Below are 26,542 nucleotides of genomic sequence, written 5' to 3'. Positions count from 1 at the left end.
TCATGAGGAAAATATTCATGGAATCATAAAAATACAGTGCTCAGAATCTCTCATTGTTGTGGAATGGTAAAGTCTTTCAGAAGCAAAAGTCCAAGTGGCTGAAACAGGGGATGTTCTTCAAATTTCAAGATATAAGGTAGCATTTCACCTTCGAAATAAAAAGCAGTCTCACATAAATATTTATCTGGCATAATGCCTCTTATGAGTGTTTCTTTCTCTAAGCTGATCTCAATGTGAAGCCTTTTGAAATTTCTGCCTTCCCATTAAACACTCCACCTTTTGCCAAAAGCAAAACATTTCTCCTAGCTCTTACCCCTAAGCAAAACTAGAAAAACTTGTTAGATATTGTTTTTTTACATAATGATGGCTTCGATATAGAAACACTTATTTCTGATTACTTTCCTTAGCTAAGTGAAAATTCTACTTTCCACAGCAAATAGAAGCAGTTATTTCGCTATAGCACCTGTGTAGTTCAGAGCATGCTCTCCAAATTTGGATCCCTTTCCTCTGCCTCTCTCTCTCTCTCTCTCTGGAAGCAGCAGAAAAGATGACTGAAATCTCAGCCATGGAATACTTCTAGATCCATACCTGGAGAAGCAAAGGGCAAAGCTATATAGTCACCCACATACCTGATGCAGACAGCATCAAGAGGTCACCCAACCCGTCCTGCCAGACCAAGCCAGGAGCAAAGGACTCGCAACATTCCTAACACCTGCTTAAAACACCACCTAAAGCAGCTCCAGCTGTAGCTTATTAGCATGATAATAAACAGACATTTTGATTGTATGCAGCTGACACTGTCCTGAGGTGCTGGAAGTTCTCTTCTCACAAAGTCAAGCCAAAACACAGAACTCCTGGGCAAACAGACTCCAGCAGAAGGACTGCAGGAACTTTTGTTCAGACTTAAAAAGAAAATAAAGTAATAGAATAAAGCAACAAGATGGTAAATAATTAAAGGGGAAATTAAAGAGTGAAGGCCCCTTACATATTTTTACTATTATTTTACATTTTATGTATGTATATATATATATATATACATATATACACACACACACACGGAAGAGAGTGTTTCATGATCTCAGGTATAGAAATCACAGTCACACAGACCAAAAATTACTTTAATGTAAGGCATTTAAGTCACTAATAAGGAAGAATGATTTCAGGTGAGTAAAACAATCTGTCAGCAAAGCTCAGGTGAAAATATTTGCTTTCAGGAAGAATGTGGAGGGCTTATCTGCAGATACTGGCAGAATGAGTCTTGTTCAAAGTTCTGTGCACAGAGGTAGCCACGTTTCCTCAGCCAGAAGAGCTCCAGTTAGTCTTACTCTCATCAGGAACACTGAGCTGAAAACCCAAACTCTCCCTCATCGTGTCTGTACCTAGCAAGACTGAACCAATCATGCAGGTACTCAGCTTTCTCTGAAGACTTTGTGCCACCACAACCAGGAGCACCCTTTCCATCTTGCTGTTCATTCTCATTACAGCTGCCAATCCAAAAGCCAGCTGCCCTTTTCAGGCATTAGCTGGACTTCCTTCAACTCATTAAAACAAACAAACAAGCATCCCAATCAAAACCAAGTAGCCACACCAAGCACCTTTTGCCTTTAAGTCCTGTTGCAGGCATTTAAAAAACAAACCAAAAAAAAATCACTCAAAAATCGGTTGTAAATCACACATCTTATGTGGAAGAGCCTTCAATCGGAAAAGTTACGGAATAGTGAGCTGAAGCACATGAACATTAGATAGTGCTTTCATGTTTAACCAGGTCAACTGAAGATTTAAATGGTTTTTTTCCTTTTTCCCTTTCACCCCAGCTAGAGACACTGTGGCATCTTTAAAGGAATTGCCTTTAACAAACACAGGAGTAGACAAAATCTGAAATGTTTTCATGACAATGTTTTTTCCATTCCAGTGTAACTTGATTTGGTGTTTATTTACCTCTACACTTTGAGCAGCATTTCATTTATGTAAGGGATGTACACTTTTAAGAAACAATACAAGTAAGATCAATCTTGTAGTCTTGACTCAGGCAATACTGCCATAGACTTTAAAGGAGAGGGAGCTTTGCAGCTTCAATTATTAGCAACAGAGAGACTACTCTATTGACCTAGGACTGAAAACAGAGAATTTTCCTTATCTCATAGCACACAGCGCACAGAGTATTTTTATTGCTCCACTCAGAGTTTAAAATCCCTTCCAAGAGATTTCCAGGATCCAGTCTTCTCCACACCTCCGAGACAGAGAGCGACGGACATACTTAAAGTTTTTAGTTTCCAAGATTGTTTGGCCGTTATTAGAAATAAAGAAAAAGTCTGGCCGTATTTTCTGTGAGCTGCAGAAAAATTTAACCTAACATCTTAACCGAAGTCCCCTCACTGCGGGCAGCTCCCTGCCCCCGCTGCGGGCGCTGATGGAACCACGCTGGTGCATTCCCGAGAGCATCCCAAGCTCTCTAAGATTAGACCAAACGAGAAGATCCTTTAAGGAAACCAACCAATCCACCCTCAGAAGCACTATATAAATATATATATATATATATATATATACAGAGACATATATATGTATGCGTGTATGTGTGTGTGCACGTCTAACTACCGAGCGGCAGCGCGCCCGCACCTGCCGGGCTGAGGACACGGCTCTCCCAGGGCGCCCCGCCCGCCGCGCTCCCAGGACACGCCTCCCCGCCGCCCCGGGCCGGAGCAGCGCCGCCGTCGCGGCATCCGAACACCGCAGCCGTGCTCCCGTCCCTGCCGCCCGAGAGGCGAGTCGGGCCCGCTCACCTCCCGGCGCCGCCGCGTCCATGCCCGCTCCGGGCCGGCCCTCCCTCCTCACGGCACCGACTCCTGCCCCCCCCCACCGCCCCGCGCGCGCCCTTCACAACCCACCCCCCAGCCCCGCCCGCGGGCGCGCGCACAGCCGAGCCCGCCCCCCGCGCAGAGGGCGGTGCCCGCGCGCGCGCGCGCGCGCCCCTCACCTGATCCGGGCGCTGCCCGGCGCGTGCGCCGCCGCGCGCGCCCCCCTCCGCCCCCCTGCCGGCCCTCGCGCGCGCGCCCGCGGAGCCATCCGGGTCCCGGCGGCGCGGCGGGGCCGGGGCCGCGATGCATCTGCACCAGGTGCTGACCGGCGCCGTCAACCCCGGCGACAACGGGTACTCCGTGGGCAGCGTGCAGGACACCCCCTTCACGGTAACGGGCGCCGCGGCCGGGGCCGGCCTGAGCACAGCGGCCGTAGGCCCGGGGACAGCGGAGGGAGGGGGCGGCTGGCGGGCGGGGGGCGCTGCGGGCGGAGCGGGACCGGCGGGTCTGGGGGCGGCCGGGGATCGCCTGGCAGCGCTCCGTCCTCTCTATCCACCAGGGAAGCCCCAGGGTGTGTGTCCTCGGATTTCGCTGGGTGCTTTTGTCTGTCTTTATTTTTTAATTTTTTTAAAATATATTTGTGTGTCTGTGTGTGTTTATATCTCGTCCGCAAAGCGCACACAGCCAGTTGCACTGGGGCTCTGACGAAGCCTGCCCGCTGCTGAAGAGCATCTGCCTTCCATTACTGAGGCTGATAAAACACAAATTTGTCCAAGGGTCCTCTCAAACTGGAAAAGAAACAGAAAAAGATGATAAAGAGCTACACTAAGTGAATTTCAAGAGCCCCGTAGTTTATAAAACACTCTGTTTCTCATTCACAGGCTATGTTTGTTTATTGTCAATTTCTAATATCAATTTCACTCCGTTAGGTTATATGTGCTTGGTATGGTTTGATTTTAGTGAGTGATCAGCTTCTGCCGTGTTTTCCTGCTGCCATTTAATCAGTATCTTATTCTTTAGGTATCACTTGTCTTACTGCATTTTATGTTAACAAGATTATCCCAGGTACAAACCAGTTCCAAGCGAAATGATGCAGAACATCCTTTCTGGTGTAAGATAAATTGTCAGCAGACTCGTGAAACATTTAAAGCTTGCAGTGAATTATCACAGATATCTTATTTCAGTAATGAAAGCTGGAGAATCTTAAGAAAAAAAAGGTGCCATGTTTGTCTTTATTTTCCTGGTTCTGCTGCTATGCAGCCATACTGCTATTAAAGGGACCTCTGTTACTTTTGATATTTATATAAGAAGTCATTTACTCATATTCACATTCCAGTGTGTTTCTTTTTTCTATGACAGTTTGAAAAGTCAATCAAATGGTATTATGCAACATAACTTTATGCCAATTCTTGTAATAGCTTTGATAACATCAGTAATGAACCATAATGTATATTGTGGTTTACACAAGAATTTTCCAAGAGCAAAGGTAGCATCTTCCAAACGATGCAGGATTGCTTGGTAGGATTTAAGTTATGGAACTACATATAACAGACCACGCTGTTTCTCTGGCTGCTGTATCTAATTTTTTTGTAATACAGCAAGCAAGGAACTAAAGAGATAAGCATGTTTTAATAAATGTATATTCTGGACTTCCATAGCTGTAACTTGCTTCTTTGCTTTTTCTTCATTCTCTGTATTCATGGTATTATTTCCTGCTTGTTTAGGCCTTGATTCTAGAGTAAACTGTACAGTTAAAAACTGCCTGCAAACAGTTTGAGGTCTTATATCCAGATTAGGAAATTGGTTACCTGTGTGACTTGGTAGAATCATAATCTACCATTGATTGCAGGTGTTTCATTAGTGCCTAACCTCAAATTCTGTCAGTCAGCATCACCTGTATGGACAGAGCTTTGTGCCCCCAAGCCACTGACCTGTTTGGAGCCAGGACTTCAGCTCAGATCCTGAGGCAGGTTTTGCAGTTCAGGTGACAGAGCCTGACTCTGCAGACCTGCTTTGAAGCCCCAGCACCTGTCAGGCCCTGGCTCACAGCACCAGCAGGGCAGGGCGAGGGTGCAAAGGGAGATGTGCACAGCATGCTGTGGGAGTCCATAGATGTCTGTGGGAATCCACAGGGCTGTGGCACAGGAGCTGCTGTTTGTGTGCACATGTGCCCACTCACGTTTTGCTTGGTGTTGAGGCGTTGAGAATGCGTGAGAATGGTTCAAAATTGCTACAACTGATTCATCACAGGCACTTGAAAATACAGCTTTTTTGTGTGCAGAAATGAATCACTGCTGTTAAAAATACTCTGCTTAACAGCAGAATAATGGCTTGGGTATGTATATATATGTACCCACTAGTTAATAGGTTTGGAACTATTTCCCTTTTTTCTTGAGGAGGAGTAGGAGAAAAAACTTCCTCTTAAGATGAGTGTACTTTATATGCCTAAGTCCAGCAATCTTAGGATTCTGAGAGAAGAAATGCATTTTCTTCTAGCCTGATTAGGGACATTGCCATTCTCAGGTTCTTCATTCTTCCCTTCTTCTGTGGTTTGTCCTTGGCTTGTTTACATGACTCCTTGCTGGGGATAAAGGTAAGCTTTTAATTTCCAAGTTGGTGTAGCTAGAGGTAAGATGATAACACAATCTGCCTCAACTTTTTAAAGCTTTGGGTAAAGTCATCTAGTTATTCTCAGAATAAGAGAGGGAGATAATTTTCCCACTATTTTTCTCTCTGCCTGCTAAAACAAATATTAGCAACTCCATAAAACTATAGAGATCCAAAGAAATAGAGACAGGTGTCTGTAGGCTGGCTACAAAGGTTTTGTCAGTGCTTATTCTGGAATGTGCAGGGTCCTTCCCTCCCTCAGCTCCCACATCTGCCTGCAGCAATCCTGGTGTGTATCCAGCCTTTCCCAAGGAAGGGCTGAGGCCCAGAGATGTGTGGTGCCTGCTGGATGGCCTGGTAGAGCGAGTGATACACAGGAAAAGCTGTTGGAAGGGTGATTAGAAGCAAAATAGCTCCATAATGCTATCTTGTACCAGACAGTCTCCTCAGCCTCCTTCGTCTGAGCTCTGGAAAAAACACTGCTTAAAGAAAGGGTTGAAGTACTGAGTGGCAGAAGTTCTGGGAATAATTCTGTGCACTTTTCAGCTTGCTGTTAGTTCATGTTCTCATTTTAGCAAATATTGCTAACTGTGTTCCACAAGCGAGTTTACAGAAGGTTGAAGGCTGAGCTTTAAGCAGAGGGCCTTACAGCACACACCCTGCCTTGACAGAAGAGCTGTTTGTACCTCACAGTCTAACTGGTAGCTAATAAGCTTTTAAAGGTAGTATAATGCATTTTTCAAACCACAGCTGATTTCATTTAGCTTTTGTTCTGAAAAAGTTGGTTAAGCAGCTACAACAGAATGTAACTGTTTCTAAGGTTAGTCTGGGTTTAGAAATGAATAGATAAAAATAGCTATGTCATTTACCTAGAGGCTGGATTCTGTAAGTATAAAAATTTCAAGTGTCACACAAACAGGAAATAATATTTACTTCTGCACTGATTGCACAAAATACAAAGCAATAAACATTCTTAATGAAAAATCAGAGGGTAAGATTTTAGGGATAACTAAGAACTTACTGATAAAACTGAGAAAAAATTCATTATTTTTCATTTTTGAAAAGGACAAGCTTCTTAATGTATTTCATGCCAGTACTGACTCTTGACCTGGAGCTGCGTGGGATGAATTCCAGAAGCTGTTGCAGATGAGTTTCTCACACCCCTGTAAATTTTTTTACCTTGTTGAAACCAACAAAACCTTTGTTCACACAGATGTCCACAAGATACAGCAATTGAGAATAGGTTTGCTCTGCTGTGTTGGGTTCTCCTACATATCACTACTTCGTCCTTCTTAAAACACTTGTTTGCAAATCCCTCTCAGTTATTTATTACTATTTGCATATATCTATATGTTTTGCACTGTTTTTATGTAAACTGGATTAGAGATGCTTAATATCTGAATCCTTACTAAAATTTCATATCTCTGTGTGTTCAATCATGTTGTAAAGTATTTAATCATGAATTTGTCTGAAATGTCAATTTAGGAAAGCCTGTTTTACAGGCCATGGGCTAGTAGTAAGTTAGGAGTTGTTTCTCAGTTGTTTTGCTAGTTTGCATTAAGTGTATGTAATTCTAGAAGTACTTGGAAGCAGGAGGGGGAGGAAATGTACGTGATGTCCATTGATGAGAGCTTGGAAACAGTTCAGGATTCAGGTGTCTTCATTGCTAAGTGGAAGGTGGAGGAATTTCTGCCAGAAACTTAAAGATTAATGTTGTTTTACTAGAGGAGTCCTTTAAGCCCAGTACAGACTTTCAGGTTTCAATAGATGTTTTAATTTATGTAATTTTAGATGTTTATTAATTTCTTTTTTTTTAATAGCACTGATTCTCTTTCTTCCACATCATTTACCATCTTGAAATGCCTCTGCATCCCTGATAGTACACACAGGAGCTTGAGGATTTGTGTTTTATTACGCTTATGCCAAATTTGTGAAGAGTTGCAGGTTATAGAAAGAGAATTTTGTTGTCTTTTTTTATACAGAGAGAAGTATTTGTATGAGGAAAAACCAAGATGAGAATATGAAGGAATACTTGTTTCCCTGTCTCTTAGTTCCAGAAGCAAACTGGAAAACATGAGTAGCTGGAAAAGACAGAAGCATGTACTGCTTTCATATTATCTGAAAACTGAGGATATAGCATAAACTCTTAGACTAGGACACAATGTCCTACTTCTGTGTGGTGCTCCTGCATTCAATTAAAGTTTTGTAATTGTTCATTTCAGTGGTCCCAGATCTTGACAGATAGAGCAAACATTGGCAAACTGCAGCTTATTAATTGCTTATGGATCCTGCAAGTCATCCTTGCATTCTGGCGGTTTTGCAACTCCATTTAATTTTCTCCTTGAAGTTATCAGTGACATTAGAAATGGAGGTTGGCAGATACTCCATGTGGGTGGTTCTTACTGCACTTGTTTTGTTCAGTCACTGCTCATAATTCTGTTTATTTAAGAGCTCTGTGCTACTCTCATCCATTACTGTATCTCAGTGCTGTATTTTTCATCTTTCCAGTCTGATGGCTTACCAATTTTCCATTCCTTTTATCAGGCTAGGCAGATTGTCAGTCTGCTACCACCAATATTGTGGCCTCTGTTTCTCTGGCAGGAGAGACCTGTGGTGGCACGAATGACCTCACAAAGATGTTGTCAGCTGAATCCTTAAGAAGGAACTGCTGATGTTAAATATTATGACACTTCCCTGTTCTTTGTCACTGTGGGGTGTTTCTGCTGCATTACCAGCTTAAGGACAAAAGAAAAGAGGATTTAATAGAAAAGTGTTCTCTTCAAGTATAAACATGTTAATATAATGAAGACATCAGAAAAGCTGCATAAAAGCAATCAAATTAAGTACTTGCATTTAGGCATATAACATGAAATATGAAAATGTCTTTCAGTACGTAAAAGTATGTGGACCTTTTTCAAACGTGTGTTCCAATGACTTTACTTCATAAAATTATTATAAGATTTCATATACTTACAAGAAATAAGTCACATTCTGAGCAAAAATGTCTACACTCAGAAAATGACCCCAGAGCCAAGAGATAGCAGCACTTGCTCTAATAGCCTAGAGCTGAAGGCTGGTGTTGTGCTGCTGGGAATGGGTTCTGCCCACCCCCCGACCAAGGGGTCCCCACACTCAGGTTGCTGAGTCACTTGTTGATGCAGCAGTAAACACAGGCAATGAGTAGGATGGCTACAAGTGACAGTAATAAGATTTCACAAAGGAAAGAGATCTCTCTATTTTGATGAATGAGAACCACCTTTTTACTTACCTGTGTAAAAATATGCTAAATAGCTAATAATTAGCTGAAAAATTAATGCTTTGTTGGTGGAACAAGTGCAGGTAGGGGACAGGAGAGATGAAAAACTAAAATGTTTGAAGAGAAAGACAATAAATTCTTTTGCTTCACAGAATAAACAGACATAGCCAAGTATAAAATATTTTCTGTTTCATTCATTATGAGCTGTACAAACACATACAAATGGGCATGTTTAAGAACACTAAGCATAAGGAAATTGAAGTTGATAAGTCTTTTCTGTCTATAATTTGAGATACACATACATTTCTCTTGCTAATAAAATTGCAACTAATAGTAAGTTATGTACAATGTAGCTTGAAATTTGCAGCTCAAGTTATGAATACCAACAGTGAATAGGGGATTTGATAGGTTTAAGTCCTTGTTTTAAGTGGATCAGCACCTCTTTTTATTTAGATAATTTAAGTCACATCTTTTAGTAGGTTTGTATTGGTAGTTATGAAGAAGACTGTTGAAAAGAAGGTGACTCAACTCCTTTCTGTTTTAGCACTCACCCTTTGAAGTTTAAGTAGGAGAATCAATTTCTTGTGAATATTCAAATTCTGAATAAATTATTGGAACAAGAGGATGTGCTTTTATTTTCCTGTCTACTTCTGGGCATTTACATCCTGGTCTTAATCTTCTTCCTTTGTACTAAGGAGCCTGTACTGTTTCATCCAGTATTCAACACTGCTGGTGAAGCTTGTTTTGTAAAGAATCCCACTATAAAAATAGGAAAGAAAGTAAACAAAAGGACTTTCTGTTCAATGCCAGAACTTATTTCAGAATCTCATCTTTCTTTCTCTTACATTCTGGAAATAATCCTATTCAATTTTAATAATAACTCACTCCCTTCCAGACTGAGTCTAATAATCACATAGTCTAGTCATCAAGGAGCTGGGGTATTCTGTTACACAGATAATCTCACTCCAACAACCTTTTAGCAATCCTGCTTACATTGTGAATCACTCCAGTATCAGTTCCTCAGAGCTTCCCAGAACAGCAGTGTGGGTTATTATGTCTCACACAACACTGTGTCACTCTATTTTTGTGAGATGACCTTGGAAATCTTTTAGACAGTCTGTCTTATCTGCAATTTTCATCTTTGTGTGTGCAGTTGTATGGTGTATTAATTTCTGGGGACTGAGTTTCTGCTTTGCTGCTTGCATTGCTGTTCCTTTCTGTTCCTTGCAGTGACGTACTTTCACTAAATTAAACTCTTTTTTTCAGCCTTTCTCACTTGTTGTTCCTTCCCAGGAGAATTAGAAGTAGACATAGAAAGTCATGAGACCTAAACTGTCCCTTCTGATTCCAGTGGTTGTCTTGCACCCATATCTTAGTGCAGCCACTGAGGGGCACAGGTGGTAAATCAATACAAATACAACTTCCATACATTTACAATAAAGTAGCCTTTACACTGATTGATCTCAAAGTAGAGGGCAAGGGCTGACTCAGTATTTTGGAAATTATTGTGAAAAATCCAGTGGACAAGTTAAAGTGATAAGTAATTTTGTACCTTCTGAAATTCACTGGGGAGGATTGCACTCTCTGCTTAACTCAGCTGTTATAAAATTTCTGCCTACTGTATTGGAATCAGTGGAAAACTTGCTTTAAGGAAAGAGACTTCCAGCTTTAACTGGTTACTGTAAAAGGCTTAGTGGAGATTGATCCTAGGGAGAGATTTCTGTGCCTGAAGGTGGGAGCTCAGTGGGACAGATAATCTGGAGTGATTAAACTTTTTAGAACAGGTGGAAGGTTGGCAGACAGGTATATATTTATCCTGCCAATAAAAAGTGCTGCAGGCTGTTACTGTTCTATAGCTACTACATAAACAAATTCTTTAGAATATAAAGTGTATCCAAGTGAAATCTTTGTTGTTTTGCAGTCTTATAGTAATGTACACTTCTTAAAACTCAGAAAAGCCCAGTAATTACATTCTTATCTTAAAAGAATCCCTTAACAATCTTGATTGTTAATAATAATAAAGAAGGCAGACGGGGGTACAGGACGCACCTATTGAAGAAAGGTACATGCAAATTGATTAAGAAATGCTCCTGGCTTGGCTGCCTTGCTCTAAGAGGCAACAAGAATTGGAGGGGAGAAAAAAATCAACTAAAACCTAAAACAAAAGAAAAGGTAAACAGAGAGCTCAAGTTCTTGATTTAAATTTGGGAGTTTGGGGGTTTTTTCGTACTCTTTCTGTTTGCTTTCATTTAAACCTCTATAGAGTTATGGTCTCCCTTGCTACTTTGTTTTTACTTGTTGCTAATTGAATTAGTGAGGAACAAACCCGCTACATTGTAACTTCCTGTTTAACTGGGATTTTCACAGCTTCCAAAAACATCAGTCCTGTAGCAAGTGTTCAGTTAGCTTTTAAAATAAACATTTAATTTTATTTCTTTTGGAAATTGTTTCAGGCATATGGCTCTGGTTGTGACATTGTTATTCTGGCAAATGACTTTGAATGTGTGCAGATTATTCCCGGTGCTAAACATGGAAACATCCAGGTCAGTTGTGTGGAGTGCTCCCAGCGACAAGGCAGGGTAAGGATTTCAATAAATCTGTGTAGAATTTTTAAAATTGAGAACTCTAAATTAAATAATTAAACAGCAACATAATACATTAAGGGAATGAAAGCGTTAATTTCCCAACAAAGATCATGGTTTATTGATCTGGGACTTTCTGAGTAACATCTCTTGTGTTAGTCTTATTGTTTCCATTTATTAGTAATTTGGGGGAGGGAGGAGGGTAGAGGAAGCAGGAGACATGTTGGCACAAAGGTTTTATTCCCTTTCCAGGACCTGCAATAAGAAGTGTTACAAACTGTGAACAGATGCATTAGTTACAGGACAGTATCAGAACTGGGATGGTACTGAAATGATGGTTACTGGCTCCATTTTGTGTGCTTCCATCTAATGAAAGAGGAAATGGATAAATCGTTTGTCTATATATATATATATACCCATGTGTGTATGTGTCTGTGTGTCCTGCAAAGTGAGGAATTTGAAACACATTTTAGAAAGGCTTCAGCATGTTTAATGTGTTTAGAAGTGCTACACTATGAGCTGTCATAACTGCACAGCCCCTTGATTTGCTTAGTGGTTTCATTTTAAATTCCTAAACAATGCTAGAGAGACAGGTTAGAAAGAGGAGGGAAAGAAATTTTCTAGGAGTTCCAGTAGAGCACTGAACAAATTTTGTTTGTCAGTTGTAACTGCAGACTAGAATTAGCTGGGGAAAAGTTGGTACCAGTACTGAGGAAGTCCTGGTTAGGATTTGGGCAGACTTAGTTGGCAGAGCCCTTGAACTTCAGCAGCACAGTCCCAGTAAGAGTGGGAGAGAGATTCCAGCTTCAGAGATGGTCCCTACAAGACCCCCACAAACCCCTGGGTGGTTCTGCATTCTGGACTCTGAGCTCAAAGTCTGTTCTTTACTTTGGGACTGACTGTTGTTGCAACCTTCTCTCCCCCTTAGGAAGAAATAAGATTTCATAATAAATGTCGTGGAACTTTCGCATCGTTTCCGTTTTGAGGAAACCAGATCCTGAATGGGAAAGACTTAAACAGTTTTTCTTTTAAAAATCTTTTAAAGAAGAAAGAGGAGTTTTAGAGTTAGTTAAAAGTCCTTAAAGGATATGAGTACCAGGAATAGGCCTAGATAAATACCTAAGAAATACTACTTTGTGTTTAGAGATTTCTGTGAAATAAGTGAGTAAAAGAAACTCTGGGGTTCAATGGCATATGTACTTCAATTTTTCTATTTAGCATTTATCTCCTCTCAAAATGTATTTGAATGTTAAAAATAGAATTGCATTTCTTTCTGCTTCTTTTAACTATTATTTAGTGATACAAAATGGAATCTAGGGACACAGACACTAATAATTAATGCATTAGTTAGCTGTGAAGTACACAGAACACGAGCAGAAGCAGCAAAGGCATCAACTTTCTCTTATGCATTAAGAGTAGTTGCTCTAGAAGATTGTGACTGTGCTTGTGCCACTGAACGAGATGTCTGCCCTGTTTACAGTGAAAATGTGAAAGGTGGGCTTCTTCAAGAGTGCGTTTTCCTCAATTGCCTTAAGAAAATATACCCATAACACAGTCAGTTACATTTGTATTAATCTCACTTTTCATGAACCCTGGCACATAGAAGAGGTACTGGAAATTCTTTAGCTATTTTGGAATACTAAGGAGCACTTACTCCACTTGCCTCCTAATCTTACATTTTGAGTCTTCAACTTTTTTCTTTTCTTTCCTTTCCCCAGATTGCAGCATCATATGGAAACGCTGTTTGCATTTTTGAACCACTTGGTATAAATTCTCATAAAAGAAATTGTGTAAGTGTGTATTTCATAATTTTAATTCTGTTTCAGCTCTTAGAAGAGGCAAAAGTCTGTCTGCCAGTTATTTTTATTATATACACAACAGAATAATGGATAAACAGTTTCCACCATTCATGATACAACTGGATGGGTAGACTTCTTCCACTGAATGAACTGTGGACTGCACTTCTGCTAAGTTCCCAACATTTTGTTCTTGAGTCTCATACTAGAATGACAAGCTGGTATTTCTTATTTGAAGAGTGTGTCAGAGACACAGTACAGAAATACAGCACAGACTTGTTTAGTGCACCCAGACTTGTTTTAACAGCACAGCTATGGCTGAGCACTCGAGCACTGAGGATGTTCTCAAGCAGGTTTCACAATCTTTGTGGTATTATGCTGCCATCCCTTATGTTCCTGTAAATCTATGGTCACAGTAGTTCAAAGTAATCTAGAGAAATATTTGTATGTGGGATAAGTCCAGATCTCATTTGAAGGGCACCCTGGGATGCAGTTACATTTTACAAAACTACTTAAAAACATATTAAAAGTAGATTTAGCAGTCTACCACTTAATGCTTTTGCAGCAGGCTTAATAGCAATTTCATATAGAAAGAAATGCCAATGTCTTTATTTTTTGCTGTTAATGTGAGAGTTAATCCTTGACTATTTTTACACTACAGCAGCTGAAGTGTCAGTGGCTAAAAACTGGGCAATTCTTCCTCAGTTCTATGACTTACAACCTGGCCTGGGATCCTCAAGGTAATAGATCATTTGTGAAGTATTTGGTCAACATTTGTAGTTAGAATTACTTGAACACAAAATATTTTTAATGTAATAAAATGAGAGCTTGAATATGCAGATTTTAAATTACCTCTTCTCAGGCAGTGTTGCATAAAATGTGAGGCTACAGTTAACATTTGTTAAGATGCTGTGCCAAGTGTTTGCATCTCTTATGTAAGATCTTAGTTTGGGAATCACAGTGCTAAGTGGTTAACTGACTTAAATTGTCACTAATAATCATTTAAATAAAATCTTAGCAAAATTGAAATCAACAATGTAGCTAGACATGAATCTTTGTAAGATGTCTGTTTATTTGAGAAATGAATAGCTATTAAGCATCTGCAACATTATTGGTGAATACAATTCCATGATTCAAAGTTCTTTTAACAATGCAAAAAGAGGAGCTGAATAAATAGCCTTGGTATTCTTTCTTGAAAGTTACTATAAATTCAAAATGTTTTAATAAAACCAGCTGGGTGAGATGATGGAATACCCTATCATATTTAAAATGGACTAAAGTTTAGCATTCAGTCTGTTCTGGATAATTCACAACAAAATATGATGAGAGGCTTAATCTCTTTCAACATACCTTCATCACCCTGGTTCCATAGCTTTGGTACCACTCCCTTTCAGGTGACAGGTTATTGACAGCTACAGACTTTTTGCAATTGTGGGCCCCTCCATCTGATGACATTCTAGAAGAAGATGAAGATGATGATGACAGCAATCAGATCAAGGATGATAAAGTTCTCCCGGTTCTAAATGACTGGAAATGTGTCTGGCAGTGCAAGTGAGATCATTTTTGTTTTAAGACAAATTGCAATGCTACCTCACCTGTATTTTAAAATGTGCTTTTAAAGACCCTAAAATTCAAACAATATAAGTTATTTCAAATAAAAAATCCTCACTCCTGTTGAATCTAACCTATCTAACCTAGGCTTGCTGTACTTAAACCATTTTTTGAGCTGTCTTTTCAATAAAGTATGACAATACTTTTATGCTCCTGCTATTCAAAAAGTATGCTTAACAAAACAACTATAAAATGCTTAATCTAATTTTTATTTAATTTAATATTAAATTTAAATAATGAGCAGTAACACTGAATCAACTGAATACCTATGGAATAATATTTTAGAATAAATAGATCTTACTTAACTTGCTCTTGTGTTCTGTAGGACTGCAACATCAGTACATTTGATGTCATGGTCTCCTGATGGTGAATATTTTGCAACAGCTGGGAAGGTAAGGACGAAAAAGAATAAATAAGTTTCTGAAGTATTTTTCATTTGTTTGATAAAAGTAAGTAATATGAATAGTCCTGGACCATACATTCTATTATAGTCTTAGCAAAGGTAAATTATGATCTGTGTAATGCTGTATTTTTGTGTAATTCCATGGATTTTAGCAGCAAGAAATTTGATTTATCTATGTACTCTTACTGAATACATGAATGAATGACAGTGATGCAGACTTGTATATATGTATGTGTTATGTATATATATTTGATTTTTTTTAGATGTAGTATACTTAGATGAATTTTCAGATGTACATAAACAATTTTTTCTACTTCTGTTGAAAGCAATGAGATTATTATGATAGAACACATACACATTTAAACTAGTAAAATATGCACGTCTGGATAAATTAGAGAAGGTTTTTATTTAGTTTTATTCAAGGTTTTTAGTTTAGTTTTACTTTAGGTTCAGTTATCAATTCTCTTTCAGTTTGCAATACTTTTTGTCAAATCACTATTCAAGCTAAGTTTCCAATTAATAATTCTCTTTAATGTCACCCTCTTATTTGAATGGTTCCTTTTGGTTTACAAGTCTCAATAGGTAAGCACTTTTTGCTTGCATCTACTGTTAGCTGAACAGAGAGATGAATTTTAGTTCTGAACCAAATTTTCATGAACAACAGAATAGCAGTTGCTTATTGCTTGTGATTTTCTTTTTGTTACATTTTTAATTATAGCTACCTAAACCCCTGGCATTTTATTGCTTTACCTAGGATGACTGCCTCTTGAAGGTTTGGTATCCTATGACTGGTTGGAAGTCATCTCTCCTGCCCCAGGAGAATGAAGAAAAGAAAAAAGGCTCAGAGGATGTGCAGTTTTCCTTTGTTTATTTGGCGCATCCCCGAGCAGTGACAGGATTTTCCTGGCGGAACATCAGCAAGTACATGCCCAGGTTTGAAAGCTGCCTTTTTTCAAAAAGCAAGCAAGCCTTTGATCAGATGTTTTTTTAACATTCTGCTTAATGTTTTGCCATCAAGAGCATGAGAGTTCTCTTCTTATACCTTCAAGAAACAAAGCATACCAACATCTTCCCATTAACTTCTGTATCACCAGGTTTAATAATGATATTACGTTAACCTTCAGTTAGGGGAGAAGCAGAAATTTGGATAAAACAGTAACTGCTAAATTCTTATACACTCCCCTAATTTCTGCTGTGTCTTTGTATCTAACTGAGTTACCCAGGCAGTAATTTTGCTGTCTCTGCCATCAGGGGGTTGGTCTGTAATGTGTTACTCACATCATGCCTCGATGGCATCTGCCGGCTGTGGGCAGAGACGCTGCTACCCGAAGATACTCTCCTGGGGGAGCAGATCTGTGAAACCACCACTTCCAGCATCAGCAGCACCATCTCTCAGTCTGGAAAGCAAAAGGATACTATACAACATGCACTAGAGGTATATGTAAATACTTAATTTGGGACATTTTATTTCACGATTGTTAAAACTAAATATGTAAGGATATAGAGCTCTAAGAATGTATATTATGTAATACCTATATGCATAACAGAATAACCTGAATTATTCCATATCAGGTTTTGAAGTCTCTTACTAAACACTGAAAAAGTCAGAGACTCCAACTCTGCATTCAAGCACCATGGTTTTAAAACTCAGTTTGCTTTTTCTATAGTTAACTAACAGAGATGGAAGAGACAATGTTCAATGTGGAATAGTAATGATGGTTTCATTCTGATTGGGTCTGAAAGTCTGCAATTATAAAGACAAAAGAGTAAATAATCTCTTTTAAATTTTAGTTACTTCATTTGATAATTTTGTTTCAGTGACAGTCTTATATTCTTAGTGAGTATGTTAAGTTTACAGTAAGAGAAAACCTGTCTTTAGAAGCAGCTGCTCCTGGTCAAACTTAACAAGCACCTTTTTCCCATGAGAAAGTGCATACCAAAGATCATCTGCTATAAATACCTGTGTGAGAATGTTTCAATTAACTGTGTGGGATGTGTGAGAGTGTACAAGATAAAAGAGAAAGAAACATCTGTTCTTCCATTGAGTTGTGTGATTGGTCAGTCTCCTAATCTCTGGCTGTGTAGTTGATCCTTCTTGTACACAGAAGAAACATATAAATAATCAAGTGTGTTTAATAACGATGATCCTGCTAGATGACAAAGTGGTGGTCTGTTATCCTCAGCACTACACTATCAATATACAACCAAAGAAAGATTAGAAAACAAAAACACACCTCACCACTAATTTGTAGACTATTGCAATCAAATGAAGGTTTAACTTCTTAAATATCATGGCCATAATAAATAGGGAGCTTGGGACCAATTACACTTCAGGCTGTTAAATCAGTTGTGCTCTTTACATGCTCCCAGAAATTTTCAGTCATACAAAAATAATTCATTATCAAATTATATCACAAAAGTTACTGCTTTTAGATTGCTTTAATCTTTTTCATTAATGTTGTGCAAAATCCTGTGTATTTTTGTGGTGTTGTTCAGGAGATATTAAAGGAACTTCTGGAAGACTGTTAGAAGAGCTTTACTTTTGGGTAGATCAGATGTACATAAGTGTTACTAATCAGGATTGGAATATATTTAAAATAATCCTTAGTCTTCATTTCTTTGGTAGAAAGAATCTATAAGCTTTATGTAAGTGTAACTTTTTATCTTACAGTGGTTTTGGTAGTTATCAATTTATTTTTTATGACTACAATAGACAATTCATCATTTGAAAAATATGAGGAAAGGACAAAGGAGATCTTCAGTTCTTGTTACCCACACGGATGTACTGCCAGATCAGCAGGGCACTCATGAAGTTCAGCGTCACATTTCCCATCAAGCAAATGCACTCGGTCACTTCCACATAGCAGCAAGCATCAACCCTAATACAGGTGAGATACAACCATTTAGACTGCAATAATGTATTTGCACAACATGAAAAAAAATAAAGGAAGCTGAGCTTTGCCTAATTAAATAGAGGGAACTTGTAGGAAAGTCTGTTATTTGGTGTAGAGTTTTTTAAGACAAATGAAGCTGAATTTATTCTGAATATCTTCAGCATCTTTATAAGCAAATTAAATTCATCTTTGCAGATAAGAAGGAAAAAGAAGCATAAATTTCCAGTCTGGTTGGTGTTTGATTCTTGGGTTTGGGGGGCCATGGTATGCGACAAATAGAGTAGTTGCATCCTGCAGAATGTAGCGATTGAAAAAGAGCTGTATCAGAGTCTTAAAGAGCAGTGACATGCTTTACCTAAAATCCATACACAAAAGTCAACACTGCAACATATGAAACTGAGCAGTTAGAACCATTAAATATCATTTACCATTCACATAAGAATAAATTTTCATGTAAATGTATTGACCTTAAAATATCTTTACTGTTTTCATTACAATTTGATGGAAAATCTTGATCTTTACATTTTTTAATCTTGCAGGCACAAATTATGTTATGCCTAAAATAAGTGAAATGTGTGTATGCATACATATATGAATAAAAGGACGAGTGGGTAATATATAGCTTAATATATAGCTTTATATACTCTTATATAGTTTAATATATAGGTTTTTTATTTGTTTCAAAATGTCCACAGATATCCCTTCGGTGTTGGCTGGAACTGCTTTTAATACAGATGAAGGCAGTGGAGGCTTTGTTGTCCACTGGCTGAATAATAAAGAATTTCATTTTACATCCTCTATTGAAGTATTCATGCAGCATCTAAGACAAATTTCAGAACAACAACTAGAACAAGATTTTGATATTGAAGCTGAAGAGGAAGAAGAAACAGAAGAAAAAGAAAAAGAAAAAGGCTTGCATATGAAGTTAGATCATGGTTAGTAATCTGGTTAGTTCTGATCAGCTAGTACTACTAGCAGATTAAAAAATACTGTGTTTTAAATGGAAACAGGCAGGGAAACCTTTGCATAAAATGACACATTTCTGTTGCAGATTTGTCTATAGACAGAGAATCAGAGACAGGGACTGGTACAGGCTCTTCAGAACATGAAGATGGAGAAAGAGAGGGGAGCCCCAAAACATCTCTGCTAGCGGGCCCACGCCTGCCTCTGCCAACAGTCTTGTTGGACCGGAAAATCGACTTGCTCCTAACGGAATGGAACAGGAATCCAGATATGCTTTTTACTATCCATCCTGTTGATGGTACCTTTCTAGTGTGGCATGTGAAGTATTTAGATGAATACACTCCAGGCATCTTTCGACAAGTTCAGGTATGGTATATTTGAAGTGGTTTTATTATTTTTGATGTTAACATTGTCCTTTGCTTTAGAGATGAACATCAGTAGGAATCCCATTTTAAGTACTTCCTATAAAATAGCTAGCATTTATTCAGGCTGAAACTGAGTTCATATATTCAATTTTTTTTTCTTTCTTTTTTTTAGGTTTCATTTTCTTCTAGGATTCCTGTTGCATTTCCGTCTGGAGATGCTAGCTCCCTTAGCAAAAATATTATGATGTATGCTTGCCCTGTCTTTGTAAAAGACAGCAGCAGTGCTGCACAGCAGAAAACAATGGACTTTCCAGATAATACTCTAGCAAATAAAGGACCAAGCTTTGCCCAGGACAGTGCAAATATGAATATAATTTCTCCTGTGGTAATGATGATTTCCAAACACATAGATGGTTCTCTAAACCAGTGGGCAGTTACTTTTGCTGATAAATCAGCTTTCACTACTGTGCTAACTGTATCCCATAAGTTCAGGTACTGTGGACATCGCTTTCACCTCAATGATCTGGCCTGCCATTCTGTTTTACCATTGCTGCTGACATCTTCTCATCACAATGCTCTGCTAACTCCTGAGTCAGACACCTCCTGGGACTCCGACAGGATAAACAGGATGATGGATCCTATTAAACATAAGAGAGGTTCTTCTAAGCAGCAACTTAAAAATGCAGCAACTCGTACATTCCATGACCCAAATGCAATCTACAGTGAGCTGATTCTGTGGCGAGTAGACCCCATAGGACCTTTATCCTACACTGGAGGAGTGTCTGAGCTGGCTCGAATTAACTCTCTTCACACCTCTGCTTTCTCTAACGTAGCCTGGCTTCCAACACTCATTCCCAGCTATTGCCTTGGTGAGTATACCTGCCATGTTTCCATATAGAGTTAACACTGTGTGTTGTAGAATTAATTTGTTAAAATAAATTACTGGGGTTTTTTTGGACTGTATTTACATTAACTTTTCAAAAATTTACTTTTACTATGCCAATTAAGCATTTTTACTTTGTTTGTGGCTAAGCTACTGCAAATCACTTGCAGTGGTCTGAGTGTGTCTGCAGTTCCTGTGGACCAGCTGACACTCAGGATCTCCTTTGTGTGAGTGAGCACTCCTTGCTCCCACAGAGAACAAGATGCTGCCTTTCCCCAGTACTTCAGGCAGCTTCCTTGAGTGCTCTCTGCATTGATGTGGTTTGCAAATGCAAGTGTGCTGATGGCTTAGGATGCTGTCCACATGCAGCTGCAGGGGCACTGGCTTGAACAGAGCTTGTATTTGGACCACCTGAACATCAGAACTATAGGGGAAGATTTCCAGCCAAAACTTGCATTATCAAATTCCTTTAACATGCTGGCTAAAAACTGCTTAGGAGGTCCTGAAACAGTACTGAAGTTCTTCAGACCACCAGAAGCTTACAAAAGCCCAGTTGGAAACCAGGATATTTATAAATAAATAGACTACAATAACTTTACAGAACTGTAAAGAACACTTTTTCAGAGGTCAGACTGTACAGCATCTGATGTGTGATGCCCTTGGCCAATTCTTCAGGTTTTGTTTTTAATTTTAGGGCTTTCCATTTCAATTAAGAAAATTACTTCTACAAATGTTACTCTATCCAGCCACACAGATACTTCTTTTCTAATTACCACAAAGATGTGTTGTAGTAGTTGTCATCTTTGTATACAGTACTAAAAGCCATTTGTACTGTGGGTGTAGCATTAAATTAATTTAAATGCAAAGTTATAAATACATAATATATTTGATTTAAAATACAACAAATTCATTTTCTCTGCTTACATAGTAACATTCTGGGCTGTCTGTATCCCACAAAGTGTTCTAAACACAAATAATGAGCTGCATTCCTGTAGTTTGGAGGAAAATGCATATCAGAGCGTCTAGCCTGTTGTATATACTGTTGAGAAGCAAAAAGAGACATTCTTACAATTTTTCATATTTTATTCAGAACTGTAGACAGATCTATTTCTCCCTCCACTTTTATGTCTGCACTTTCAACTGCAGGGCAGAAGGGAATATTCATAGAGATTAATTTCATGTAAAGAGCCTAGGGTCAACAAACATGGAAGAAAGCTAGGGCTGAATAGTTTCCCCTTGGACTCCTACCCTGAATTGTCAGTGACAACCTTGGGAATCTGGAGTTGGCTCTTCCAAGCAATGCCCTGGCGGTGACAGTGTGTCAAACATCACCAGAGTAAAGAATGGCAACGTTCCCTTAGGTGTACTACAGACTGGGGCTTCTGTGAATAGTGTTTGTAAACATACATGAGTTCAGCTTAGATTGTTGAACCTTTTTCAGGAGTTCTGGGTACATTCATAAACAGAAAGGGAATTATTTCCAAGTTCAAAAGATGTTGTATTAATGCACACATTTGCCTATGTTTTTTGCTTCAATGCTTTATGAAAATTATGTTTGAAGCATGTTCACATACTGAGGATTGTAATACACTGCCTGATGCTACTGACTGCCATTTTTTTCTTCATGAATTTTTTTGTGTCTTCTATTAGGTACCTATTGCAACTCTGCTAGTGCTTGCTTTGTTGCATCAGATGGCAAAAACCTGAGGCTCTATCAAGCTGTTGTAGATGCACGAAAGCTTCTGGATGAATTATCTGACCCTGAATCATCTGTAAGTTCTACATAGCAATAGTTTGGTTTGGAACTGTTAAAATACAACTAATGTAACTCACCTTTTCCCCCTTCCAGTGGTTTTTCTTCCTTCAGTTCTGTGTGATTTTTGTGCCATTCCATGTATAGAACTTATGCACTACGTCTTGCATAGTTTCATGTTTTGCAGCTCTCTTTAATCATTAGCTGAAAAAAGGCAGCTATTACTACTGAAAGTGTCTGCACTGAACCAAAATTTCCCATACAAGTTTCCCCAACCTGTGGTAGGTGAGAAAAGGAAAAATAGTATTTCTTAGTTTGCCCTTTCAGAGCAAGAGGGAAGGTGAGAACAGAAGAGCAAGGCTGAGGTGTATCCACCTAAGTTACATCTATATATGAGGAAGGCAGAGATGGTGGGATGTAAGGAAATCAGCTAAGAGTCATATTAGCTTTCTTTTTTTCAATAACTAATTTTTTCATTCTATCTTTAATTTCTATGACTTTAGGAAAAGTAAAGCCTGACCTTGTACTGTTATTATATAAAGAAACACATTTTTAATTTTTCCCATTCTTGTGTTATTTTATAAGCCATCTTGCAAGAGAGGGCCTGTCAGTATTCAGCTCAGTCTGAAGAATCTGTTCTAGGAGCAGTGACTATGAACATTCCAGCAAAAATCAATAGAGCTTTCAGCTTATGTATGAGCTGTACTGAAGGTGTTTTCTACATGTTGTGACAAAACCTGAAGCTTGAAATAGAAGTGAAAGGGTATATTGTTTCTCACTGCACAGACACATTATGTGGTGTTATGCAAGGATAAATCTTTAAATTAGCAATATTTAGCTTCCATAAAAACTGGTGTTTTATCCCCATGAAGAGCTACTGACTCAGAACAGTGCACATGCTTTGATAAATACATTATTCATGAGTGTCAAAGTGACAACTGCAAGAACTGTTATGGTTTGTGCCAACAAGAAAAAATTGAAGCATCAGTTTATCATAAGCAACTGCAATTTTTTTCTGTCCAAAGGAAAAATATACTAATTCTACTTATTTTTCTCTGTTTCAGAAACTTATTGGGGAGGTGTTTAATATTGTGAGCCAACAATCTACTGCTCGACCGGGATGTATCATTGAGCTCGATGCAATAACTAACAAAGTAAATACATGGTTGGCTCTTTAGGGTATCACATAAGGGTGTTTAATAACTTTGTTTGTTAATTAGCCTGATCTGTTGAAAAGACATAAAAGAGATGACATTTTTCTAGGGTGACAATGACTGCCTTGAATTTTTGTGAATATTCAGGTACCTTGAGCATTTTACTAAGCCAGCTTTTTGTTAGCTTCTAAGAGCTCAAAGTTAATTTTTAGAGTAAAGCTTTATTTTCTAAGCATAATTATTGAAGAAAACAAAACTTTACTAAAGAGTGGTTTCCATGATATCATAATTTAAAGGAAACAATTACAATCCCCTCAAACCCAAACAAACAAAAATAACTTTTACAATAGCTTCTAAAAGCTCAAACCTAAAAACTAGATCTAACTATCCAAAATGTAAAAATGACAGCCAGGTATGACTTCAAGCTTTTTGTGTTTGTATTGTAAAATAAATTTATAAATTAACACAACTATACTTCTCAATCAATGAGCAGGTAGGATAATTGAACCTTCTTCTTACTCAGTTATTTTGATGATATATGTGATATATGCTCCAGTGCTGTTTTCTGTTAGCAGCTTGTAAAAGCAGTGAGTTTTACCAATTTTAATTGGAAAACAGTGGAGTTTTGACATTTATAAATAAGTATTTCTCTATTGTCAATAAATTTCTGTGTCTTTTATGTATCAATAACATATAATCTTCAAATTTAAGTTCAGATTTACAAAACATTTTCCTATAATTTTTATAAATGAGTACAAGGAATACCATCTTGTTTCTCTGGAAAACAAAGGTGTTTTGCAGCATAATTCTGCCATTGCTGTATTTTGGGGATGTATTTTTCCTTACCAGCCGGGAAGGAGTTCACCATGAGCAGCCTTCTCTGTAGCAAGGTAGAGTTACTGCAAAGAAATATGTTGCTGTTAGAAAAGACAGATGTTAAGATATCTGAGAGAAGGAAAATCTGCAATTTGTTCCCTTTTTTAGATTTCCCAAGCAATTCACTGCAGACATGTCCTCCCACTGAAGTGGGATCAAAGTCTGAGACTTTTTGCCACTGTTATTTATTCAACACCAAAGAAATAAAAATGAATCAGATACTAATTCATCTGTCAATAACTGCAGCAGAAGTGTTATTACAGAATTTGTCTGTCCTAGCAGACCTCAGTGAAATTATTTCAATATACAGATGATGAGTTCTAGAACATGCTGTTCGTAATACGAAAGGAAAATATTTGGGTTTTCTGATGATAATTTTAAACTTTATAAAATAAAGTCTTTCTCACTGGTAGCTAGATTGTATAGAGGAAATAATTAATTGCATTAATACTGAATTTTGCTGTACTGTTCTGGAAGCATAACAATTGCTCAATGTTTCAGTGTGGCTCAAACACACAATTGCTTCATGTCTTCCAAGAAGACTTCATTTTGGGATACAAGCCACATAAGGAGGATGCAGAAGGAAAGGAAACTGAGATATTTTTCCAGCCATCACAAGGTATAGCATAAACTATAACTAATATGAATTAAATTGGTACAAAAAATGTTATTCAGGAATGTTAAAATCTGTTTGGCATGTGGTAATATACTTTAAATGATAATCTGTAAAATTTAGTGAAATGGCTGTTATTGTATTGCTCATATGAATTGTTGCTAAATGGTGTTAAACAAAGACTTTCTAATTGCTTAGAGTGAAACAGCTTGTATGACAAAGTACATTTTTCAAAGTGTTTATTTTGTATATAAAATGTGAACAGAATAGAAGCACATTTTCTGCATCAATGGGTAGTTGCAGGTAATGATCTCAATATATCTGGCTTTCAAGTTAACACTGTGGAAAGTCACTGGAAAGTTTGGTAGTAGACTTAAAGCTTCAAAAGAAAAAGGAAGACAAAAGAGTCTTTATAATCTGGCAAAATAGTTCAAACTACATAGAAAGGCAAATATCTAATAAATTAGATTTGCCATTAACATTCAGATTGTCTGTTAGTCAGTATCTATTTTGTAATTCTTCTATTGTCATGAGTAATCAAAATGTCAATAAAAGCATGGTACTAATGATACTGTTTCAGTATTTTGTTTTATAATCTCACCATTTATTTCAAAGAGGAAAACAGCGTTTTTATTGTCACTAGTTTTTAGAGAATCTTTTGCTACAGAAAAATTATTCAGGTTAAATATAAATTTCATTAGCCTATCTCAAGATATATATTTATATATTTTATATATGATATGTAAATTACAGGGTATCGTCCACCACCTTTCTCAGAGAAGTTCTACCTGGTAGTAATTGAAAAAGATAGTAGTGGCTGTTCTGTTCTTCAAATGTGGCATCTTCATCTCAAATCTGTGCAAGCCTGTTTAGGTGAGTGAGTGATCATAATTTTCTTAGACATTTCTACATTTTACTTAAGATAAAACAAATTTTTTGGTTTAATATAAAACAAATTGTATCATCTTTGCCCAGCAGAAGCCTAAAAATCAAGAATTTTCAGCACAATATATCAATGTAATAAAAGCAGTAAACTTCCTATCAAATATTGATTGCATTTTATACTACTAACAATATAAAAATGTGTTGATGGAATGAATAATGTACTTAAGCAATGGCTTCTTTATTTCAAACTATCAGTATTTCAGATTGTTGTGGATGTCTTAAATGAATAGTCATAGCTTGCAATAAAACTGGCACAGCATACACACATCAAATAATTATTTTGTGTGCAACTTGAGCTCTTGTAAAAAGAAATAAATTTGATTATCAGATATTCATGCTTTGTCCTTACAAACAATTTTTTAACACTGCTGGCATTTTTTAATATAGCAAAACCAACTGAAGCATCTTCAGCAGATAATAAGCTTAGTGTACCTGAGCAGAAGACTGTGGATTCTTCTCCAGATGTATCACCTGGCATAAGTCCCATACCACGATCTTCATCAATTGCTAACCTTCAGACTGCCAGTAAACTCATTCTCAGCTCCAGACTTGTGTATAGCCAACCCCTGGATCTTCCTGTTGGTGTGGAAGTGGTGAGAGCAACTCCTTCAGCAGGTAACTTTTACAATTTTTGCTGTACAGTTGGTTCACTGATTTATCTCCTAGCTTATAGAATTGTATCTCCCCAGCCTATAATATTCTGATTTACTGATAGAGAAAACACAAAGGACTTAAAAGGTGCTTTCAAATCATCATGCCCATGTCATGTTCCTCTTCTGTAAATGTATCAAGTCCCCACATTAACACTGTTCCTGAAACTTACTGCTCTAACAGCTGGAAATGTAATTTTTAGTGTTAATCTATTAATGAACAGTTTATACCCAGATGCTCATTTGTCAGCATTCCTGTGTTTGATATATAATGGGTTTTTTACCTGATGCACTTACACCTTCTTCTGTTTACTTTGTATTCCTCTCATTATTCTAAAAGCCCTTCTCTGAATTAGTTCAGTTTCAGTTAATCTTCTTTGAATAGTGACCAGAAAT

At 37.9% G+C, this 26,542-nt stretch overlaps 1 protein-coding gene and 2 long non-coding RNA genes across 6 annotated transcripts in view; 1 reads left to right on the top strand and 2 right to left on the bottom strand.

Annotated features, from left to right (window-relative positions):
- Positions 1-3,026: 3,026 nt before the first annotated feature.
- The window catches only part of DMXL2 (Dmx like 2), a 47,686-nt gene continuing 24,170 nt past the window's right edge, over positions 3,027-26,542 (top strand). For all 4 annotated transcript variants that reach the window (XM_059858358.1, XM_059858355.1, XM_059858356.1 and 1 more), the window contains exons 1-17: positions 3,027-3,185; positions 11,112-11,237; positions 12,959-13,030; positions 13,698-13,776; positions 14,431-14,587; positions 14,973-15,039; positions 15,805-15,983; positions 16,302-16,485; positions 17,764-17,938; positions 18,640-18,879; positions 18,996-19,273; positions 19,445-20,141; positions 21,806-21,927; positions 22,973-23,062; positions 24,440-24,557; positions 25,305-25,424; positions 25,884-26,111. In XM_059858358.1, coding sequence (XP_059714341.1) covers positions 3,099-3,185; positions 11,112-11,237; positions 12,959-13,030; positions 13,698-13,776; positions 14,431-14,587; positions 14,973-15,039; positions 15,805-15,983; positions 16,302-16,485; positions 17,764-17,938; positions 18,640-18,879; positions 18,996-19,273; positions 19,445-20,141; positions 21,806-21,927; positions 22,973-23,062; positions 24,440-24,557; positions 25,305-25,424; positions 25,884-26,111 — 3,019 coding nt within the window. In that variant the 5' untranslated portion in view covers positions 3,027-3,098. The remainder of the gene's footprint in view (positions 3,186-11,111; positions 11,238-12,958; positions 13,031-13,697; positions 13,777-14,430; positions 14,588-14,972; positions 15,040-15,804; positions 15,984-16,301; positions 16,486-17,763; positions 17,939-18,639; positions 18,880-18,995; positions 19,274-19,444; positions 20,142-21,805; positions 21,928-22,972; positions 23,063-24,439; positions 24,558-25,304; positions 25,425-25,883; positions 26,112-26,542) is intronic.
- Positions 3,395-16,452, bottom strand: LOC132333348 (uncharacterized). Its single transcript, XR_009488142.1, has 3 exons — positions 16,329-16,452; positions 14,387-15,031; positions 3,395-3,583 (listed from the first exon to the last, which is right to left on the bottom strand). It is a non-coding gene; the product is annotated as an uncharacterized LOC132333348 (long non-coding RNA).
- On the bottom strand, positions 22,023-24,446 carry LOC132333349 (uncharacterized). The gene is made up of 2 exons (XR_009488143.1): positions 23,909-24,446; positions 22,023-22,184 (listed from the first exon to the last, which is right to left on the bottom strand). It is a non-coding gene; the product is annotated as an uncharacterized LOC132333349 (long non-coding RNA).

Source organism: Haemorhous mexicanus, chromosome 13 (genome assembly GCF_027477595.1).
Source record: "Haemorhous mexicanus isolate bHaeMex1 chromosome 13, bHaeMex1.pri, whole genome shotgun sequence".
Lineage (NCBI taxonomy): Eukaryota > Metazoa > Chordata > Aves > Passeriformes > Fringillidae > Haemorhous > Haemorhous mexicanus.
The sequence above is the reverse complement of the archived record's forward strand: the minus strand, read 5'-3'. Positions and strand labels throughout refer to the sequence as shown.